This window comes from Cupressus sempervirens, chromosome 9, assembly GCF_028749045.1.
Source record: "Cupressus sempervirens isolate cs-2001-9-10 chromosome 9, ASM2874904v1, whole genome shotgun sequence".
Classification (NCBI taxonomy): domain Eukaryota; kingdom Viridiplantae; phylum Streptophyta; class Pinopsida; order Cupressales; family Cupressaceae; genus Cupressus; species Cupressus sempervirens.
The window spans coordinates 263,818,208-263,841,946 of NC_143126.1; the positions used below are offsets into that span (position 1 = coordinate 263,818,208).

The window sequence follows — 23,739 nt, forward strand, 5'->3', positions numbered from 1 at the left end:
CCCTTAACTTCAAATTTACAAATTTGTTCTTTTAATGTAATTCCTTTATATGAAAATAGTAACAGATGTGGAATATGAATTGAGGATGTTGGGCTGCACACGTGGTGGAAATTGCATGGACATGTAGCAGCAGCAGATGCACAACTTGACACATACTCACATTAGCCAAACTTAACTCCAGTTTAAACAGCTTGTTTTTTGCAGTTCACAGTGTTTATCTCTTTATTTATAAATTTTATGTTTGCACAACTTAAAACATTATCCAATGTGATGAATGGTATTGACGTTTTCCTTAATGTTTAAGTCCATTTGGGGTGAAAAGTGTTTACTAAGACATGTAATTTGTTTAAGCTATCGTAGTTTTGAAATCGCTGGGAATTTTTTGAACAATATTGATTTGCCGGCTAGAATTTAGTTGCTATTACCTGTGAAAATTTGTAGCCAATTGATTTTGCGATATAGTTTAATTGTTTTGTAAATTTGAGTAGTTAAATATAATTTTGAACTATTTTTGAGGCTGTCCCAAATTTTATAGATGTTAGTTGATATTATTTGTGAAGATTGTTTAGGCAACGTCTGGGAGACATTTTTATTTATTGAGTAAACTAGAAACATTATAAAATAAAATATATAAACATAGAAAAATTACTAAAATTTAGTAATTTATATTTATATGTATTATATATTTTCCATAGTTACACCGCCCTAGGAGACGGGGAGACGGCAGGACGAGGGGACAAGTTTCTAAGATAGGGGGACAGAGGGGCCTTGATTTGGGGACCGCACGACGGGGGGATGGCGGCGGGGGAGGAAGGGGTGGCGGAGGGAGCAGGGTTGTATATACTATACATATGGTACTTAAAATGCTAGTTATGAAAAGATGTACTACAATTATAAAATATAAGATACAAATATGTTAAAAAAAATTAAACATTGAACATTGCATTGAAGTTTTCAACTAGAACATCATGATTCATGATCAAATGACAAACAAACAATGAACATTGAACATTGAACATCAGCAAATAATAAATATTAATCTATATATCAGTCTTCAAATCAATAGTATGAGTATCTAGATTCTACCATCTAATAGTAATCAATGATTATATGAGTCATGACATAAAGCTAATTACAATAAGTATCATGTGCCATGAATCATGATATCAAAATAAGTATATAGTGCAAACAAAAACTACAAGTCTCCAATAGTCCAAATCAAAATGCCAAACCAATGATCAATGATCATCCCTAGAGGTAGGAAGTTGAAACTCATTGCCACTGGAACTATCAATCTCTCCAAGATCAAGAGCCGAAAAGGGAACACCAACTAGCCCTGTGGCTGGATCTAAAGCATCCTCCTCCTCATCAATCTGCGATGGCTCCTCGGGCTCTACATCCCATCAATCAGTTGGGCTCTCCTTGTACACACTTAGTCTTGTGGTCATCGATACACAACACACTGTGTACAGCCACTCGCTTCTCTGCTAAGTCTATTCCTCTTCAGAGAGTGGATAAAGCTATATGTAGACCAATTCCTTTTAGAAGCTAAGGAACTAGAAACCTGAGATGAAAGATAATTGGCCAATGTGAGACTCAGGAACTAGAAGTTGAAAAATGATCATTGAACAATGAACAATGAAAAGTTAAAAGTTGAGGAACTAAGTACTTGGGACAACAAATGAATAGCTAGTGTGGTGGTTGTAGATTTCACTCCATAAGCTGACCACCACAAAATGGGATACTTGTGCCATAGTCTTGATATCCGCCTTTGTCGCTTGATTGTAACCCCTAAGAGTAACAAATTTGGTCCGCTCAATGTGAACTTTAGCTGTTGTCTCAAGGTCATGCATCCTATCTATGCACTTGGAGAACTCTTCCTTCACCTGAAAAAATTTAAAGTACAAATTATTAGCAAATAGACGAATTGAGATGATGCTAGTAATGTAAATGATTTTAATTTATAAAATGATAAGAATCTAAGTCTTAAGACAAAGTCTTAAAGTATTATATAATATAAATCAGCTCATCATCGTGGAGTGGTGTAACTCCACCAGGCCTAGTCATGTACCACCTCGGATTCAATGCATATCTAGCCATGTGTACGGTTGTGTTAAGTTTGTCCCATCTATGCTGAATAATAGGCCAAATGTGATCATTGTAGAAGGCTAATGTGATCTAAGTCTTAAGACAAAGTCTTAAAGTATTATATAATATTATATCAGCTCATCATCGTGGAGTGGTGTAACTCCACCAAGCCTAGTCATGTACCACCTCGGATTCAATGCATATCTAGCCATGTGTACGGTTGTGTTAAGTTTGTCCCATCTATGCTGAATAATAGGCCAAATGTGATCATTGTAGAAGGCTAATGTGGGGTCCTTCTCTCACACAATTGCCCTCATCTGCCCAAGCATAGAATCAATGCACTCCTACACCTCTCCAAGTGTAGGCACATCCCCATCTCCATACCTAATCACCTTGAAGATTGGCCTAATAATAGAGACAATGTAATTTGCATCGCTCCAAAATACATCACTCTTAACTATATCCTTCACCCTCATCCCCTGCTCTAACCTGGAACCATCCCACCTATTCCATTCATTCGTCATAACCATTAGTTGCAGTGGCTCCTACAACTCAAGCATTCTCTCCAAAAGAATGAAATAAGATGCATATCGTGTCTCAACTAGCTTTAGGAACTCCTTTTGGCGAAGCTCCTAAATAGTGCATGTGAGGTGTGGTGGTTGCAGATATACATCTACACATCTCTACCATCACTCACCGCTCACTTTATCCAGCTAATCTTCCCCATGTCCTTTAGAGGATTGTTCATAGCATACACACAACAAGGAGTCTACCAAATATGTCAATATGTGGCCTCAATAAGCCTCCCTGCAAATCTACACACATGAGCTACATCTGTCACTACTTGTACCACATTTTGTGGCCCAATCTCCTCAATGGCTTCTTGAAGAATCTGAAATTGAAAATCAGCATGTTTTCGATGCCCTGAACAATCAACCACCCTAAGAAAGAATGGGCCCCCTAAACATGTGACTATGACATTGATGAGTGGACGATGTCTAATGTTCGTCCACCCATCCATGATAATGTTGCACCCCGATTCCTCCCAAACAGCCCTCATGGTCTCCATGGACTCACTAATCTTGGCATACTCATCATCCAAGATTTTAGTCCTCAACTTCTGCTCACCTGGTGGCACATATGATGGTAATCCTGCCTTTGCTACTTTGTAAAATGCCTCCTTAAAATAAAGAGTTTGAGCAATATGAAGTGGGATGTCATTGGCTACAAACAATTCTGCTATAGGGTTGTTGTCACTAGACTATGTCCTTCGTTTCCCCTTGCTCGTTTGGGTTGCTGCTACACCTATAGAGCTATAAGTAGAGGAAGGCGCAGTGCCTACCTCTAGCAATGTAATAGATGAAGCTCTATGCTGTGCTCTAGAAGAAGACATGCGTCGGTGTTGTTGCCCCTGTATTTGTTGCTCATGCACCTCCTGTATAGTCTGAATCTGTTGCCTACCAACCAAGGTAGTAGGCACTGGAAGACCCAAGTCCTCTGGAACTCCCCAAAGGTTGTTGAATTCAATCCTAAACTTCAAGTTTTTGGATTCAGTCAAAAACTTACATGGTAAGACACCTTTACCTGTCCAAAAGAGGAAGTGTGCATTTACTCAAGTGATGCTACCATACCATACATCACCACAAATATTGCATCTCCACTTTCTTGTGCCACCTGTTCCTAATCCACTTATTATTCTAGTGGCAAATTGTTCTAAAGAAGATTTTGGATCAAACTTTACCCCTAGTCCACTCTGCCAAAGATGGAGAGGGCAATCAATAGATGGAGTACCAGGTAGTACAAAATCAGTACCCATGGAAGTGGAACTAGTTTGGGCCCCTTGCTGATTTGGCCCAGCCCAATGTCAATCTCATGCTCACCCCTCTCAACGGTGTCATCATCATCCTCAACCCCAACCTCAGGCTCAAGTTCATATTCTAATTCACCGCCACTATCTAAATGAAGTTCCATCTCATAATCACTATGAGTATCAATGTGGGAGCTCATTTTGACACTGCATTTCACAAAATGAAAAAAATAAATTAATAAAGTTAACAATTTGAATTTACAAACTTTCAGCCTATGCCCTTCTTTAAATTTTCCAAAATTTAAAACTAAATAACAAGAATTTGCAAAATGAAACATCAAGAATCATAATCTATTATTTAATATTTATAAATGATTCAATGAATGAATGATAATCATAACTATAACAAAATGAAACAACACACATTTAGAACTAAAAACATTGAGCAATAATTTATAAACATGCATTTGAAATCAGAAAAACAAGTTAAAAACCCTATCTTTTGCTTGAAAAAATCCTTCAACAAGATGGTAAACCCTCCTCTTCTTCTTGCTCCTAGGCTCTCTTTTTTCACTTGCAAACACTTTCTTCACTCTTGCACAAACCCTTATCTCAGCTCTTCACTCTTCTTCTTTTTGCTGTTGCAAACAATAAGAAATGCAAATGTGAATAAAAATGAAGAATAGAAGGCTTTTCCAACAAAGGAGGAGGAATGGGCCCCACAACCCAATAGCATGAAAATAGAAACATTAAAACATTATAAAAATGCCTTAAACTTTTTAACTTTTAATGCCCTTCTTTTGCTTGCCGCGGGAGACGTCCTGTCATCCCCCCGCAATGAACGACTCCTTCGCGTCCCCCCGCACCTTCACACTTGGAGACATCTCACCATCCCCGGCGATGATGGTGCTCTAAGTGACACCACCCAAAATGCCGAGACGTCGCCCCTCGTCCTGGGAACATCCCCGTCTCCAAGATGACCCAATTTTTTTTTGGTGGGAGGATGAGGCACATCCTCATGTTACACTGCTATTTTCTATTAAGGTATAAATATATATATATATATATATAAGTTCGTTAGTACATGTCTCATAAGTTTAATTATATAAATGGTAAATTTCTTTATTTATTCATTATAAAAATATACATTTTATAATATACAATATCAAGGATAGCTTCAATGTTGCTTGAATATAAGAATTAGTACAATTAAATTTTCAAGTTCAAAAGAAAAATTTCTCAACATACAGTGAGAGAGAGAGAGAGAGAGAGAGAGAGAGAGAGAGAGAGAGAGAGAGAGAGAGAGAGAGAGGACCAAAATAAGTATAAGGCGAAAGAGAAGAAGACGGAGGATGAGGACTACGATTAGAAAAAGCGTGAGAAAGAGGAGGAGGAGGAAAATGAGAAGCAGAAGGAAGACGAGGATGGGGAGAAGAAGAAGCGAAAGTAGAAGATGAAAGAAGAAGAAAGAAGCGAGGAAGAGGCCTACGGCAAAATGAGGAAACAAGACTGGAAGACATGTCTATGGGAAACATATGAGGATGATGGAAAACTTCCCTGATGTTTTCCTGAAGTTGTCCAAAAGAAAGCAAATACCTTTTTCAATGCAAGTCCTCAACTCTAACTTGTGGCATTTGTGGTAGATCTGTCACTTCTTCAATGGACAACAAACATACGACACAAGCAAGGATGATAAATGGAGCTCTAGGCAAAATAGTAGATAATGTTTGCAACCCTAGATCAAGGTACCAAATGTTCAAGCATACGCTGCACAGTGATCAATAATTATCAAGGTCCACCATGGAACAAGGACGACTCCAAGATTGTACCAAAAATTCCCATGTCACTAGGTGATCGAAAGAGAATACCAGTTACCATGGTATGGGCTATAACAATCCACAAATCGCAAGGGCTAACACTACAGAAAGCAATAGTTGACATGGGCATAACAAAGAGGCAAGACTTGACATTCACAATTTTGCCAAGAGTTAAATCATTCGACAACATTTGCATACAACAATGTTCTCCTTTGACAAACATTCCTAACTGTTGTCTAATTTTTTTTTTGTCTAAAATAACATAATACTAAATTATTTTGCTATCAGCTAAAACATTGCACCTCTTTTGGGATTACTACTAGTAATAAAAATCATAAAATAGAATAAACTGCCATAGCAAATAAAACATTAATTTGATGCCAATTTTCCAAACTTAAATGTCATAATGAATATTCATTTTTCAATATTGAAGCAGTTAAATCAACAACATATGGGTCTGTTGATGTGAGTTTTGTGATCATTCCACCATGCAGAATATAACACTAAATATTTTATCCTCTCTTAAACATGGAAATTTCAATTGCTAACCAACATGGCAATAGGGTGATTGTAATAACCCCAATAGGTTATAACTTCTTCAAACACCAAAAATCTTTATACTTCAGTGGTTTGACATTTCGTCAAACACTTTGCAAGCAAGCTCTGATACCACTATAATGACCCTCCTCAAATCTGCTCTCAAAAAATGCTAATGAAAGCTCAAGGAATTTCATCAAACAATTCACATGCAAGGGACGTATGACTGATATAGTATTTCAGCTGGCGTTAAATGACTCTTTTTTCAATTTGCATCAATGAGAATCTTGCGCTAGAAGACTCTAAATGGACTACACAATGACCTAACATGAGTGTGCTACTAATTTTGACAATATTCAGTGCATATATATGATCTAAGCATGAGAAATGAACACCTACAGCCAACTTGCATTTTTACAAACAATTGGTATGCAAACTAACTAGCTGATAAATAATGATATTGAATTGCTTAAATGACACCAGCAACTATTATCTTCTTAATTTGCAATGAAATTTCTAATACAATGCTCATGAAATATGGCCAAGACTTTTAGTATTTACATGGATTACAAAATGATAATGCTGGTATAATGCACACTTACAGCTGAAACTTATAACACCTAAGAAAGCAATACTAATAAAGGAACCTGGTTGTAGATGGCTGTAATAAATTTTCTTCAATGCTGCCCCTTCTGATTTGCTTTTCCGATTTGCTTTTTCGAACTGCTTTTTGAACTGCTTTTACGGACTGCTTTTTCCACTTGCTTTTTCGGTTCTGCTTTTTCGGGCTACTTTTTCGTATCTGCTTTTTCGGACTGCTACCCTGTTGAATCTCAAGACCAATATCTTTCAATGGCATCAAGATTTCTAGCTTGAAGGGATTTCGTCCTCCAAACTATTGAGACATAATCTCCAAAAAATTTCCCAATTTCTTTGATATTTCCAAGCTAAGTCACAGGATTCGACGAATCCCAAGCATGAGATTCGGATTTTGCCGAATATTAATTTTTTCTAAAACATTCGGTGAAATTCGGTAGTGTTCGCCCACAAAAATTGGAATGCTAAAAACGAACAAAGGTTTTTGCAGACCTACAGAGATACTGAGGCGGCTTTTGTCTGTAAGGATTTCTCACATGTGCCCATTGCAAAAATTCTTGCAACTCTATTTGACCAGTGTGGCTAGTTGGCGCATATGGCTCACATTATTATATACTCTTAAGGTTCATTAAGAAATCTATTTTGTATATTTTGCACATTTTGCACCTAAGAGAAGTGCAATAGCATGTCGCCTGCCTCAACATATAGGAGAGTGGATTGCAGAGCCGCTAAGATTAAGTCCCAATTAAAAGAAGTAATGGCAGACGAACCAGCAACATAGGAACCAAGGCAGCAATACCCACTGAAATCTAGCGTATTTATTTAGCTCATTGTAAGTTTAATAATTTCTTTTAAAAAAATTGATAGAGATGCACGGGCAAAATTTCAGCTCCTGAAAACTCTCATTTGCAAATTTTCGCTCTTTTCCTTTGCCGTCTCTAGCGCCTTTCATCAAATGTCTTTTTAAAGTTTATTTCATTTCATTGTAACGTCTTTGATAAATTTATTTTATAATTTATTTCATTGTAATGTAAATGTCTTGTTTATTTTATTTTTGATGGTCATTGTTAAATTTATTTAATGTAATAATGTCTTTGATAAATTTATTTTATAATTTATTTCATTGTAATGTAAATGTCTTTGTTTATTTTATTTTTGATGGTCATTGTTAAATTTATTTAATGTAATAATGTATTGTAATTTATGAATGAATTATTTGTTTTATTAAATTTATTGAGTACAAATAAAATAATGTTCATTAATCGTAGGATTATTTCATTGTAATATAATAATGCATATATATTTTATGTATTCATTTTAAATGAAGTTTTTGTTTTATTAAATTTATAAAGTATAAATTAAAAGTTTTTAAAGTATTATTATATAATTTTTTAAGTTATTGATTCTTGAGATTTTTAAAATAATCAATCATTTGATATATATTTAAATAATCTATTAATGTGAAATAAAATTTTTGACATAGCCAAATGTACTCAGGGTGGCACTTGTGGGTGACCCCCCCCCCACCCCAATGAACGATCTCGCCCCAGAAACTTATTTATGCGCCTTTCTTGATATATTACATATATTTAAAAATAATTAATATTATATAAGGCGAATTTAATTCGAATTTTTTTCCGAATTTTTACCCTTTCCGAACTTCATTCGAATTTTACAGTTGTCGAACTCGAATTCGAATTCGAACCTTGTGACTTAGTTTCCAAGCATACTTAAAAGAAGCTCTTCCATTTCTTTTATAGTGTTCTCACAAGGGCTCCATCCTTCGTTTTCTCAATGTGGGATAAAACATAACTCCCTTTATGTAACTTATGTCTCCAATGTGTTATAAAATAAAGGGCACTCTTTTAATTTAAATATTTCCCACAAACTATAGTCTATGCATTAATAAAGTTAAATATTTAAATTTAACTTTATAAAATAGCTTTATCAATGCATAACAAATCTTATCAATGATAAACAAGTCTTCTTGTCGATTTTAAACAATTACCATCGACATACCGCTGCCCCTAGATGTCCGACCATGTCCAAGATGACTTACTATAAATAGTAAGTATGCCCAAAGTTGCCTCAAAACCCCTCAAAAAGACTTGCAACTGAAACTATCTAGGCCAAATGGCCTCTAAGTCCCTTTAATGTCTTGGTTAGCCTACGAGACCGTGGGGAAATAGGCTAACGACAACATCATGCTATGAATGCTAAAAAGGGGACATTACAGTGATCAAGCAGAGAAATGCCAAGGTTTACAATGTATATGTACGACTTTACATTTGACACAAACTCAGTTTCATGATGTGATATGTTAGTAATTATGTGCAGACTTATGCTATTCATTCATGAAGATATATGATCTTTTCAAATGATATGAAATTTGAGCACTTCAATGAATCCTAACAATGATTTTGAAACAAGGATTGAATTTAGAAATCTGTTCTACTTACCAATGCAATAGATTATTGATGATGAGGTGAAACCAAACGAAATGTTACTTCGCCACTTGGAACAATTATGCAAAGTTGATGCAAATCTTCGAAGGATACGTGAATGATTGTCAAATCACTTAAACACGTCAACACTACAAGACATGCAAATCAGTGAGCAAAAGTAATTGAAGTTATTCCTTGCAATAAGTTCAACCAAACCTTACACTGTGAATTGCAATCAACAAGTAACAAAAAGTATGAACATAAGAGGTTTCACCATCGATCAACAACAATTTCTTTCATTCAACTATTCAACATAAACAAATTCTAAGTGAGAAATGGGAAACCATGCCACACTCCAAAATAACACATCTTCACCAAGCTTCAATGAATTAGTAATTAGTTTGGCAATATTTTAGCAACAATTTCACAACACTCTCAAACCTTTACAAATGAAATGAGCAAGCCTTATATAGAGGCCTCATGTATACAACCAACAACCTAGATTGATTCAAGATTGATGCCCTAGATAATTCAAAGCAACCCTAATTAGGGTTTTCCATAACTACCACCTACAAGTTGTACACAACAACAAATTGTCTAACTTTCACATAGCAAATAACGCAAAGAAATTGGAAACTAATTACAGATAACTCGTCAAACTATGGCTACCACCCATTAGCATTCCACATGAGGATATGATTTTGTAACCTATTTGACTTGTTTGGTTTGTTTACTCATTTATTGACTCATTAAATGTATCTCCTTATTTACTTTTGCAAAACAAAATGCATTTCTAATTAAACTTAAGCATTTTTTATTAATTTCCCAATAAGTTTCCGACTTATCTCCAATATTTCCCATTAGCTCTTTTTTGCCCTCAACGATAAGTTGTCGACAACAATATTTTGAACTATGCCTACAACTATTAAATGTTGACTAATAGGAAAATTACATTGCTTTAAAATACTTCTCCTTTTAAGGATGAACCAATGAGAAAATTCAATGTGGTAATACATTGCATGCTTTCCACATGTCCTCTTCTGAATGAATTGGATTGGATGAAATTGAACATGTTGACTTGAAATTCTTTGATTGGTTGAAGATGGACAAGTGCCACCTCAACATGCTCATATTACTTCATTAATTATCACAATGAAGATATACCTCTTAATACTGAATATTTTAAACTTTCAAGTAATTGTGATGGTTCATATTCCCGACTTGCTTCATCTTCATGAATTTTCATCCTCTTTGTTTCCAAAATCTTCTAGTTAAATTGTTCTTGAAATCACTCGTGGCTTGATATCTTGATTTTCTTGAAGTGATTGGTTTCTTCATGTTGATCTGGGGCCCACAGACCTCCACATTTTTGGATCCTTCTTATCAATGTTGGATTATTTTAAACTTTCAAGTAATTGTGATGGTTCATATTCCCGACTTGCTTCATCTTCATGAATTTTCATCCTCTTTGTTTCCAAAATCTTCTAGTTAAATTGTTCTTGAAATCACTCGTGGCTTGATATCTTGATTTTCTTGAAGTGATTGGTTTCTTCATGTTGATTTGGGGCCCATAGACCTCCACGTTTTTGGATCCTTCTTATCAATGTTGGATTTGTGACACAAATTCAAGATGGTGATAATCTTCTTCATTTGTAGAACTTGTTCATTCTTCTTGCTCTTAAAAATCCTCTTGTTCATTCTTCTTGCTCTTAAAATTCCTTTGTGCATTTACTTAAACATCACCATCTATGATCATCTCCATACATAGATGCTTGAAAAAGAAGAGTAAATACTTGTGTTAAATTTATGAAATTAACTTGCAAAGACTTAAATCACTTTCATGATAAACATCCTTTGCAAACAAAACAAAATCTCAACTTGGGATTATATTCACTCTTGCATAAAGGAATTTCAACTTTCTACCAAAATTGTCACTCCATAAATTTTCTTCTTTATTGCAGAATGAACAAAATTGCCTCTTATTCAATGTTCTCAATGGATCTCATGCTTAAGGCCATATAATACAAGAGACTTTTTCAAACCAAGGTAAAACATGCTTTGCTAATCTCAATTCAGGCAAAAAAAGGTATTTTATTCCAAAGTAAGTGAAGGCATGATAAAATGTACCTCGAATTAAGCCAAGCTCGAGCCAATGATCAACTTTATCTACATCTCCTTTCAATGGCAAAATCTCAAACTTCACCTCAGCCTTGGATTGAACTATTCCTCATTGAAACCAGATTTCCCCTTGCTCCTAACACCTTCTACATAGCATATCTTGTCTGTAAGTTCCTGCACCCTCTCATTTCCATCATAATATTTGCAATGTCAACTTTTAGCCTAAGCAACTTTGCTGTGTCTTTCATGCTTCTCGGTTCTCTTTTCCAACTAGAGGACTCAACGTAACTTTTTCAGAAAACGGCTTCCCACTTGCTCTATAGAGTGCAAAACCTGCACAACCACTCACAAAAACTCACACAAGAAAAGTGCCTGGTCTAATACAACTTGATCTATAAACTAATAAAGTTAAACCATATAATTGTCTCCAACATGTGTAGTTAACAAAAGAAATGAAAACCTGAATTCTCTATGCAAGAAAGTTAGAGCAACCAACCACAGAATTGAAGACAACAGAGATTTATCCTGGAGGACCCAAATTTCATGAAGAAACTCCAATAAAATATGAGTAAATTGCTCTATTAATAACTATATCCAATGCAATATGAACAGTAGACCACTTGTGCACACAACTAGCCTAAAATCTAACTCAATTCAGTCTGTAATATCACTATCAAACCCCTTTAACACCCACCCTCTTAATATTCTTGCATCACATTTCATTTTGGAACTATGAACTTCTTCAATTCACCTCTAATCCTTATACATTTACTTTCATCATACCATCTGTGTATACAATTGTTTATTGCATGTCTACGATCAAGTACAGAATCTTAGAAATCAAAGGAAGTTGAACAGTAAAGAAAATTGGAATGCAACATGCCGCTATCTGTTGAGTAACAAAACCACCACATCAAGATGCAAATACTAAACCATCTTTTTTGGACAAAACAACCCTAGTGAATGAAAAACTTGGCACTGTATGAAACTCTACCTTGCTGTAAGCCCCAGTTTCATCCAAAACAAGAAACACAGCTTTTTCTCACTTTACTCATCAGCCCAAGCCTGCTTTGAGATGCCCCATGTCATCCTAAAATTTCTCTAACATCCAAAATATTTGACTGATTTAAACCTCTTCTTCGTCCACTAGAAGTGGTTTCTTGAGTTGCATCCTGTTGCCAGTGTGTTAGCCTGTTGTATCATCTTTAATACATTAATATGGTTTTATTTTAACCCGGCCAAAAATAAATTAAATTCAGACCTACTTATACATAATTTAGCATCCTGGATGTGTTTTCAGAGCAGCTAAGCTAAATATACATTTTATACTAAGCTGCAGATTCAGATTCAGGGACAGGTTTGGGTACAAGAATCCGATTCACAGTTTCGTGAAGCTTTTTTCCCATTATGACTCATATGGATTCGTGTGTATTTATTCCAAGTTTGGCGCATGGGCCAATGGGGATCCACGCGGATTCTGACTGGATTCTCTATGGTCCAAGTGAATTTGTGAGTGATTTGTGCCGGATTCACACAGGGATTTGAACCAATTCGTGCCTGATTCACACAAGGTCCAGCACGAATCAGTTCACATGTCCGGATTTGATTCATGGCCTAGATATGTAAATCTGGTAACACAAGTTTTATATGAACGTAGTCTTACATATCTCAAAATCTAATTATTTATTGGATTGATGACTTGCTCTAAACTAAGGTACTTTAAAATTGATTAGTAATAATGTTATTGTTACCAACAGCCACTATTAAGTTAAAATTTACGTGTAGAATCTGGCTCTAAACTACACTGGTTTTCTATCGGAACCTGGGTTACAGTGAACTATCATTAGCACTCTCTGCAGTCTAGGAAAAGTGCCAACTCTGGACAATTGGTGACAATGAAATTCAGTGCTGCTTCTTTTAGTTCAGACTAAAAAATTAAAAAGGAGATTAAAAAAAATGTCTACAATCATTTTTGTACAGTTGTTTTAATATTTTGTAACTGTATCTTCAGAAGGGGTTCCCTTGATTAATAAGGGCTATCATAATGGTCCAGTGAGTTCAGATATTGTTTTCCAATCCAAATCAATCAGAAAGTTAAGAAACAATCTTGTGAATTTTTACGAATTTGTTTTTGAACTTTCATTTACATCTACCATTGAGAAAGCAAGACACTCCTTTAATGTCTCCCTTTGAGTTTGGTAAACCTTCATTCCCATCACTTCCTATATAATGAATGCTCAAACCATTGGATTGATAAACACTGTGCCATAAAAGTATCCCTGATGCATAAGTTGCATTTCATAAAATTGCAAGGCAAAGATCTTTAACCTTCTCAATTTTTCTCCAGATATAATTGAAAGCTTACTGATTACTTTTTCCAAGTAAATTTCATACCAATAGACTTATCAAAAAGATTTAACAAGAAATCTGAGACTTGCTCAACAGGTAAAATATTGCACAAATACATTTAAGATACACAAGAGCCATTGATCCCACTAAATAACATTGCAGAGGTTACGATCAGTTTCACGAACATTAAACGCATTCCATGGAATATAAAATGCACTGAAGAAGGCCTATCATACCAATTCAGTAGTTCTTGATTTCACTATCATCATAATTGTATATAAAGGATGAAAAAAGAAGAAGTTAATATAGCACTGACATAAAATTCAAAGCAATCAGCATGAAGGAAATGAGATGTGAAATACCTTAATACATTTAAGCATTAGTAGAAAATAAGTGATAACTCCATCAATGAATCCTTACAGCCAATCTACCGAACATGTTAAAAACTCAAGATTTTGGTTGTATTGTATGCCACCAAAAATAAATGCAAAAAATTATATTTTAATTGCAAATGAAAATGAAGTGAATGGTTATTTAATTCTTACAACAAAAAAACTGTATGTAGCTCTTTCATTTGCTGTTGTGAATGGGAAACACCAATATCGACATAAGAACAAACTTAGCAATATTTTTTAGTTATGATTTTAAATCACCTTTTCATGCAAGCAATGACTAAACTAGTTAAATCCATTTGTTGGATGAGTACACATTTTATTTCCTTCGTGGATCTGATATTTAGGATTAAAAAAATCAACACAGCCTGCAAATATTGAATATACCATAATCAGAATGAACAGAACTAAATCTTTGGGCGGAAATAGTATCTCATTTGTCTATACCACACAAAAACATAGGCAGGCAGATTTCAGTAACTAATATTTATAATATTCTGGACAAAATTCAAGTATGCCTTTCCAGCTCGAGCTTACAGTTACGATTATAGTGTACCTTTTTCTTGAATGCTATCCCATTCAACATCATTGGGGAAGGAGTATAGTACTATAGAGAAGCTTGACCTTATCAAATCTTTCCTGAATCAGCTCTTCATCAATAAAATAATAAGTATGGTCAAGCAAAAATAAGGTACTAATTATTAGTCCTCTAGTGATCCTCTGAGAGGAAAAATCCACTTGACAAATTCTTATCACCATGCCTACAATCTAATAAGTTGCATAGAATCTCACAAAATGCCACAACAACTGATCATGCCCTAGTCATCAAAAGGTATTCGATGGACAGTGAGTTCATCAAATAATTTGACATCAACGGCAGATGAATACTTTAGCATGGCATAAAGTTCAAAAGATGGGACTAAGTTCCTATTCTAAAAAGAAGATAAGGTAAAACATGCTAGCTCTCCAATTACTTAGCAGTTACCAACATGATAACACAAATGTGTTGGTAGGACAACTTCCCTAAGGATCCAATGAAAACATGATCAGCTAATAAAGTTTCTAGGATGGTTTTGAGTCTTCAATATGACCCTATTCTCTAAGAAATTTGATCATCAGAAAAATTAACTGCAAGGTCCCAATAGTGCACCACACCAGCATCAGCGAAAAATTTACGGGCTGCAGCTTCAGTTCTGCACTGTTGAATCACAAATCTACTAAAACTTGGTTTGGCCACACTACCCTGCCAAACTAGTTGACATTTATTGACAGGACGACCATCATCTTCCTCTTCATCTTCTTCCTTCACAACAGCATCAGCCCAGTTGATTCGACGAAGCATCAGTTTCCCATATCTTTTAATGGACTTGCTCCCCCCTTCAACAACCACAACACTCATGCTATCTGAGATAACTGCACAACCAGATAATCTATTCTCCTGAGCATTGACATCCACTTTAAAACGTGTCTGAGGATGTGACAGGTCAGTAATCTTGTAGACAGAAACAATTGTTTCCAAGGTATTCGGATCATCAAAGAGTTTTCTTTCTTTCTTCTCAATTCGTTCAGCTGGGGTGAGCTTGCGAGCAATATTTCTGTCCACATGTGCCTGCTCACGTTCAGCAGCAGCACTCCGAATTTCCATTTCAAGTTTTGTCGGATCTTGGGTTGCTTCGGCTCCAAGGACCTTCATAAGATTGCTCATCTTTACTTTTGGCTTTGGGGGCTCTATCAGACCCTGTCTTATCATTTCCTGTCTATCCTTTTCCTTTGCAAGTCGCCGCTGTGTACGTAATTTCTTCTGCTCCTTCTTTGTCAGCTTCAGAGGTTGAGGGGGTGGTGGGGGAGGTTCTGCAGGAGGCTCAATTGGCTGAGGATGCTCTACATATATGGTAAGTTTTTCCATCTTCACTTTGAGTTCACCTTCAGTGACATCAGTATAGCTGCTGGAAGGTAACAAAACTGTGTCCCTAGATACAAAAGAAAAGAAAAATTCAACATTGTTATAAACTATATAGTCCACAGAATGCGGATATAAGGAATACTCACCACCACTCCACATCAGGTATTGGATCCTTTGGTTTTTCTTCTTTTGTAGGAAATCTTTCAGACACTTCGATCAGATTTGGATTGATATCTAGCTCAGCCTTTGCCTTGGCAAGCTGGGCTTGTTTAACCTTCAGCTCCTTAGCTTGAGCTTCTCCGAATTGACTCTACGCACAATATCCAAAAGAATACACAAGTAAATATTGATAACTCCAAAACCATGTGGATCTTCATAATAAAAAAAGGGAAAATTCTAAAAATGCATATCACCTTAAATTTCAATATTTCTGCCTGTTTAGACCATTTTCCCTCCTCAACAAATTGAAAAGTCATCCTCTTAGGCCTAACAAGCTTTGTTTTATCAATACCCATTCTTGAATCAAAATGGGGATTTGTCGCTGGAATTTCATCCAGTTCTGGCCTTAGGATTTGAAATGCTTCCTTTTTCTGTTTGTTAATATTAACCTAAAGAATGAAACATTATTGAAAAAACACAAGACTTGGAATCAGTGAAACGTCATTGTAGTCACATTAAATTAAAAAATGTTGAATTCATTGTGTCTTTCAATTGCACACATAAGCTACATAAAATAAAAGACGCCGAATTGCTCAAGTCTTTTATGGCAAACATATTTTTTTATTCTAACCTTTAATGTGCTTAAGTTTGTTATTTTTGGTTTGTCAATGACATGACCATGCTCATCTATTTCACGACCTTGTGCATCAATGCGGAGCACAGGAGTCTTTGCTGGTTTTTGCTGGCCAGCAGTACCAAATTCATCAGACATTTGACCAGGAAACATGTTCAAAAATGACATTGATTCTGGATCCTGGTGAAACCCCATTCTTGCTGCAAGTTCTTGTGCTCTTTTTACTGCTTCATAATTTGGAATATTTGCATGACCTGGCATAAGACTTGCCACTCCAGTCATTCCAGGTGCAAAGTTAACATTTCCTGCAGATGCTGACATACCAGCAGTTGATGCAGATACTTTAGACTGTACTGTAGCCATTGTTGTCATGGCTGATGGCAAAGAACTAGATGTTGGTGCCAGAGCCGGTGCCTTCATAGATGCTGAATCTCCTGCGAGGGGTGCTGCAGATGACGATGCAATAGAACTTGTACCAGTAGACTTATTCAACTACATTAGGCAGATTACCAATGGTAAGTTTACAGTGCAAAAATCTAAACTTTTAACTGACAAAGAAATTGAAATCTGCTGCCTACCATAATTTCTTAACCAACTGACCTGAGGCAATTTCTTCAACTTTTCTGAAAGCTCCTTCTGCATTTGCAGCGCCTTCTTTGCCTTGGCTAAAGCATCAAGAGACAAATTTCCACCTTTGCTAGTTGCTGCAGTCCCATCTGTGCTGGTTTTCCCAACAACCTCATGAGATCTGACAATATTATCTGCCTTATTTTCAACTACATTGGTGGTAAAAACTGTAGATACCTTTGTGTCTGTAGAAAATTCCGAAATGGATATGGGCTTTGGCAAATCCCTTGATGGTTCCTTTGGTGCCAGAATAGTTCCACCTTGCTGAACACCCTATCAAGAAAAAGAGTTTGACCAGAGTTCAATTCTTCCAAATTCTCATATTCACTTTCAACAAATTATCAATAAGTATGACCCTATTCAAGGTAACTGTGTTGATGCCTAGTAATTAATAATAATTATATACCAGGGCAGCAGAAGTACAACCATTATAGAAGTGACAAAAAAATTAAAGCTCTCTACGAGAATGAACAATAAATCAATGGGCTTTTCTTTGTGTACACTGTAACTCAAAATAAAAAGAATCAAATCTGAAATTATATCAACCCAACCAGGTACAACAAACTAAGCTTATCATTTACTCGTAAACAATCACCATCTACCCTAGTCAGAAAGACACTGTGAATTTATACAGCACCAGAAATCCTACCATAATCACAAATTTGCAAATAGGAGAATCCCATTGAGTGTCTTTAAGATAAATAGGAAATGACCTTCAAAACAAAAGACCTAAATATCTGAAGCATCTTGTTTGGTCAGGGTGGATTCTCCAGGAAGTTTATAAATTTAATTGATCTCAAAGCCACTAATGACATTAAGCTTTTGAAATTTGTGCTAGTCAGTGAGCTGGAAATACCATATTGATACTGACAAACTTGCACTGCATTTGACAATCATGTTAACACTTTTTGTGGTATAATCTCCTTCTAATCATCTATATAAAACTGTTTATACAGCCGACTGGTCTCATAAATTCTCTTGTTTTTTTCTTACCATACAAGCAAGTTCGGCATGCCATCCTATTGTTTAAACAAGAAGCTGTTAATAATGTTGAAGGCTACAGGAATAGATCAGCATACGGATGTTCCTTGCAATCAACTAATCTATTTTCTTAACTTGTGTGAAATTGAAGTCAAAACAGGACTACAATTGTTGTTAGAGGTTTTGGTTGTTTTCTACTCGATGCAGTGGCTAGTCGGTATATGATTATACAATTATAGAGCTGTCTGTCCGTAGGAAATGCTCAACAGGGAAGAGAAAATGGAATTGAGTATCCTTGTAGCAACAGATAGGCATCGACAAACATAAATTTGGACAATCTGGACAATTTAAGATAGAAGTGCATTTCAGAAAAATGTCCATTCAGCAAGCTAAAACTGGTGTGCTTTTGAAATGAAGCCTATTGGACTTAGGTTAAATTTCTTTCTTGAAAATTGTTGGAGTCTAAGTCTGACATAGAAAACCGTGAAATTTTCTAGAATAAAGCTATCAATGTTCATAATAATTTTTCATAAAAGGACAAGACTGAATAGAGCTTAGTGAAACCTAAAGTCAAGGGTTCATGGCAGCGTATTTAGAAACCTTATATGATAGAGAATACTTACATTGAAAGAGGCGGAAGCACTGCCATTGTCTGGCCCAACAATTCTCTGTTTAGCATCCTCATTGTGTTCTTCTCCTCTTCCTTCTCGCCCACTCGCATGTTTTTTCTCTTTTCGATATTCGTCATTATCATCCTTGCTTTTGGAATCATTCTCTTCGAATTTCCTCTTCTCCCCTCTATCTCTGGCCTTGGCATCATCACCATCATCCTCTGCTGGTGCAACTCTGTGGCGCTTCTCTTTCCTGCCATCCCCATCTTCTCTTTCTCGCCGTTTATGAGGGCGGCTGTCGCGATCTCTATCTCCGCCGTCTCTAGCCTCGTAAGAGCGTTTGGCCCTTTCTGCACTGTCCCTATGAGATCGAAGATCCCTGTCCTTATCTTTCCCTTGCTGAGTTAAGGATCTCTCCCCATCTCTGTAACCATCTTCGATCTTTCTGCCTTGGGTGTGGCTCTCGTCTCCGTCGTCTCTAGCCTCGTAAGAGCGTTTGACCCTTTCTGCGCTGTCCCTATGAGATCGAAGATCCCTGTCCTTATCTTTTCCTTGGTGAGCCAAAAATCTCTCCCCATCTCTGTAACCATCTTCGATCTCTCTGCCTTGGGTGTAGCTCTCGTCTCCCGCGTCTCTAGCCTCGTGAGAGCGTTTGGCCCTTTCGGCACTGTCCCTATGAGTTCGAAAATCCCTGTCCTTATCTTTCCCTTGGTGAGCTAGGGATCTCTCCCCGTCTCTGTAACCATCTTCGATCCTTCTGCCTTGGGTGTAGCTCTCGTCTCCGCCGTCTCTAGCTTCGTAAGAGCGTTTGGCCCTTTCTGCACTGTACCTATGAGTTCGAAAATCCCTGTCCTTATCTTTCCCTTGGTGAGCTAAGGATCTCTCCCCATCTCTGTAACCATCTTCGATTTTTCTGCCTTGGACGTAACCATCGTCTGCCCTATCCTTAATCTTCCTGCCCTCTTTATGATCCTTCCTATCTCTGTGCCGCCTGTCATCCCTTGAAGAAGAATACCTGTGTCTATTGTCGTCCTCATCGTCGTGGGATTGCTTCTTAACCCTATCGTGGTCGATGTGATGTCTCTCATCTCCGCCTTTGTCTCTTTCTCTGTCTCTGCCTCTGCTTCTGCTTAGATCATTCATTCTGAGTTCACCCACTCAGCTCCTCCTACTTTGATTTTCAATACCCAACAAATCTACAAACGCTCAGTTGCAGAGGAAAGAAACACAAATATCGAAAATGAGTATGTATGGCCTTCGTTTTCATAGTTCAGGGTTTCCTTTCAACAAAAACGGTTCGTTTATAGCCATAAAAACTAGGGATTTACAAAAGGAATCGATACTCAGAGAGATTTTAATACGGATTTTTTAATTTTACCAAAATAGGCGAAGATGAAGCCTAAAATAGTCTACCTTTATATCATGTCGATAGGCGTTTCCTGTGTAGAACAGAGAGAGCTTGAGCATAGTTATAGGGCCAATCGACGATGTCGTATGTTGTCAAAAATGCTGCTAAAGAACAGTACTCAGCTATTTTAAGAAATGATTATTTGTTTATTACATTCTTAAATTCTATTTCTTTGAAATTAATGTCATGTAATATAAAAGATTATCCCTAGTGTGTTCATTATATTATCAGTCCTCCCAAGGCAAGAAAACTATTACATTTAATAGATGCATTTATTTTTTTAAGAAATCGATTTAAGTGTTCATTTTATTGTTAGTTTGTGTTATTTATTATATTTTTTTGACCTTTATGAGTTAATAAGAATTGAACAAGACTATTTGTTTCATATATAAGTTGATAATTTTTACATATTCATTTTTTTAATAAAATTCTATTAATTGATGTTTCTATTGACCATTAGTGATAAAAGTAAGAGAAATAATAATATTTTAAAATTTTAATTACAAGACAAATCTATTGTCTGTTATTTTGATTAGTACAATCTTCTTTGTGGCAATTTATAGCTCGAACTAAAATCATAAATGTATTATGCAATATGCTCAATGCCCAAAAGATGATGTGTGTCTCAATGTATGGTTTGATTCAATATACAACTTATGGATACATAAACATTATACTCCTTTATATAGAGCTTGAAAATGCAATGGTTATCATGAATTGATAGTTCATGAGGGTATAGTAAAGTAAACCCCCAGATTTAATGTCTCACACTCTTCAAGGAATATGAAACCCATGTCACAAATATCTAGAGTTTACTGGCACTAATCTTCGATGGAGGTCTTCACTGATATCAATGTTTCAAAATACCTAGACTAATCTGCAACTTCCACTTTTAGTGGAGTTCAAGAAACTACAACAAAGGGACGATGAGGACTTGCAAAAACCATTCCAAACATATGTATTTTTAAAACTTTATTTTTGGGTGCGACAAGTGCTTAGGCATCATGAAGGTTTCCAATCTTTAGCATATCTTTGCTTTGCATGTGCTCTTGAATTTATAGTGCAACTTCAGGATTTCTCCATACAAGGTAAAGAAGCCTTTGTTTCCTTTTAAAGCAACCTTCCTCTTGGATGAGACTAGATATATACTATCAAAGGGGCTTTAGCCATAATTTATTGCTTCACAAAATGCACTCCATCCCAGAACCATTTCATTCCAATCTTCAAATCCCAAATTCCTCAAACATTGTGTCCTCCTCCATCATTAACCCTCAATTACTACCAAGCTCTACTCTCATTCTATGAACTAGTATTTGCTTCATTGAAAATTAACCCATAAAATGCATAGACCTCATAATATTTATTCAAACTATTGAAGCAATCACTACATGTCATGATGCAGGATCATCCTGGGGTAGTTGGCAATCTTGTATCTGTAATCACCTAAAAATGGTCATCTAGACTATTAGCCCCCTTCTCAGCATTTCGGCTAAATTAATTTAATCATTTACCTAGACCAAATTGCAAATAATCAATTTATTTGATTATAACTTATAGTTTGACTATGCTATCCTAAGTTCATTATTTGATTAAAAGAACATGTCCCCTTTTAATTAAATAAAAGACCCCATTCTTCTAACCCACTTAAAGTGCACACATAAAGTCCTTTTCCTATTTTGCAATTAAAAGAAAAGGCTTTGTGACTTTTGTCTTATATGACAAGTCAACTTATATTCTATTGGTTGACTTGTGTGTGCACATGGATCACTCCTATTTTCGAATTCCACCGTTGATCATCCACCATCTTCATCTTGATCTCTACCGTTCGTACAACTTTAAAAGGGAGAGAGCTTTCCCCCTCAAAGGATCCATTTTTGAATATTGTTATGCTGCAAGTTTTCTAACAGGTTTCTTTGGAGCTTTGTGGAGAACTTCTCTTTCTTGCCTGCATTCTCTCATACGATAACATTTTAGCTTAGATTCATGTTGCATGTTAGTTTAGCTTCTATTTTGCAATAATCTATCTCATATAGCTTAATATTTGGATTGTAACATTCTCATCCATGCTTAGAATAGTTGCACTTTTCATATTCATTCTAGTTTAATCTTTAGTTGCATTGCATTCTTGAGGAACTCCTTGGGACATTTGCATTCTTGCATCTTGTCTTTGGAACCTCCCATTGCATGGTTTACTAGCAAGAAGAGTATCTTTAAGGCTCATCTGAGAGCCTTCTTATTCTGGAAATATACTCTCTTGCACTTCGTGGATAGGGAGCTCTAAGCTGGCATTCGAACATTCCAAACTCATGGAATCGTTTCGATAGAAGGGTTTAGAGTGGGACACAATTCGAGTGTACATTTTTGGCGCCCACCATGGGGCTTGAATCAAGTTTTTAGCTCCATTTGATTTTATTTTTCATCTCTAGTTTTTTACAGCAGCATATTGGATCTAATCAAGTGCTTTTGTAGAATTATCACTTGGATTTTAAGGCCAACCCATAAGTAGATTGGTTTGAAGGCCAAAAATCTAGTTGGTTTCAAGATTTGATCATATCTTTTAAACCACTTAGATTTTAGTTCTAAATTTATTTTTTCAGGTGGGATATGTGTCCAACATGTCTCAGTCCGATTTTCAGAGCATTTGGACGTGATTTGCGTGAGTTATGATATTTTTTTTGTTTTTCATAAAAAGTCATTTCTGATCGCAAATCAGTGAATTTTTCAAAAAAACTTACATTTCCAGAATTTTTTTTGAATTCTAAGAGGGGTACTCTCTTTGTGTTTTGATTTTTGAGGTCATATTAGAGATCAAAAACCCGATTTGATAAATTTGGCATGTTTTGACAAAATCGGTCTCTAGGGAGCAAATGAAGAGATTTTTTAAAATTTCTTGCATTTTTGAAAAGCTCTCTAATTTTTAATAGGGGTCTCTTCTTTTCATTTCTGTTTTTGGATCTGAAATAATAGCAAAAAAGTCTAATCTTGTTGACTAGATCAAAAGCAAAGAGTAAAAATGAGAGCATTTGTGATTAGTTTGCCCTTCTTTGCATACACTTGATTGGAAGATAATTTGGATATTTGAGGCAACTAACCACTTTTTATTTTAGTTTTTTATGTTATTTCACACTAACTTGTGGTGCTAACAAGTTGTGATTGTAGGTTGTCATCCTTGTGAAAAAAAATTGAAACATTGCATAAAAAGAACGCATGTCAAAGCTTCAAATGCACAAGGGCTACTAACGATTGTTTGCAGGGCTGCCCAATGCA

At 35.9% G+C, this 23,739-nt stretch overlaps 1 protein-coding gene and 1 long non-coding RNA gene across 2 annotated transcripts; both read right to left on the reverse strand.

The window, feature by feature from the left end:
- Positions 1 to 984: 984 nt before the first annotated feature.
- LOC149538466 (uncharacterized) lies at positions 985 to 12,828 on the reverse strand. Its single transcript, XR_016356545.1, has 3 exons — positions 11,418 to 12,828; positions 1,670 to 1,886; positions 985 to 1,564 (listed from the first exon to the last, which is right to left on the reverse strand). It is a non-coding gene; the product is annotated as an uncharacterized LOC149538466 (long non-coding RNA).
- A 1,792-nt stretch (positions 12,829 to 14,620) lies between these two features.
- On the reverse strand, positions 14,621 to 20,667 carry LOC149538467 (Pre-mRNA-splicing factor 3). The gene is made up of 6 exons (XM_089799789.1): positions 19,077 to 20,667; positions 17,446 to 17,745; positions 16,843 to 17,337; positions 16,466 to 16,660; positions 16,199 to 16,362; positions 14,621 to 16,119 (listed from the first exon to the last, which is right to left on the reverse strand). Exons 1-6 carry the CDS (start codon positions 20,205 to 20,207, stop codon positions 15,249 to 15,251), a joined length of 3,156 nt encoding a protein of 1,051 aa, XP_089655915.1. The 5' UTR covers positions 20,208 to 20,667; the 3' UTR covers positions 14,621 to 15,248.
- Between the last annotated feature and the right edge of the window lie 3,072 nt (positions 20,668 to 23,739).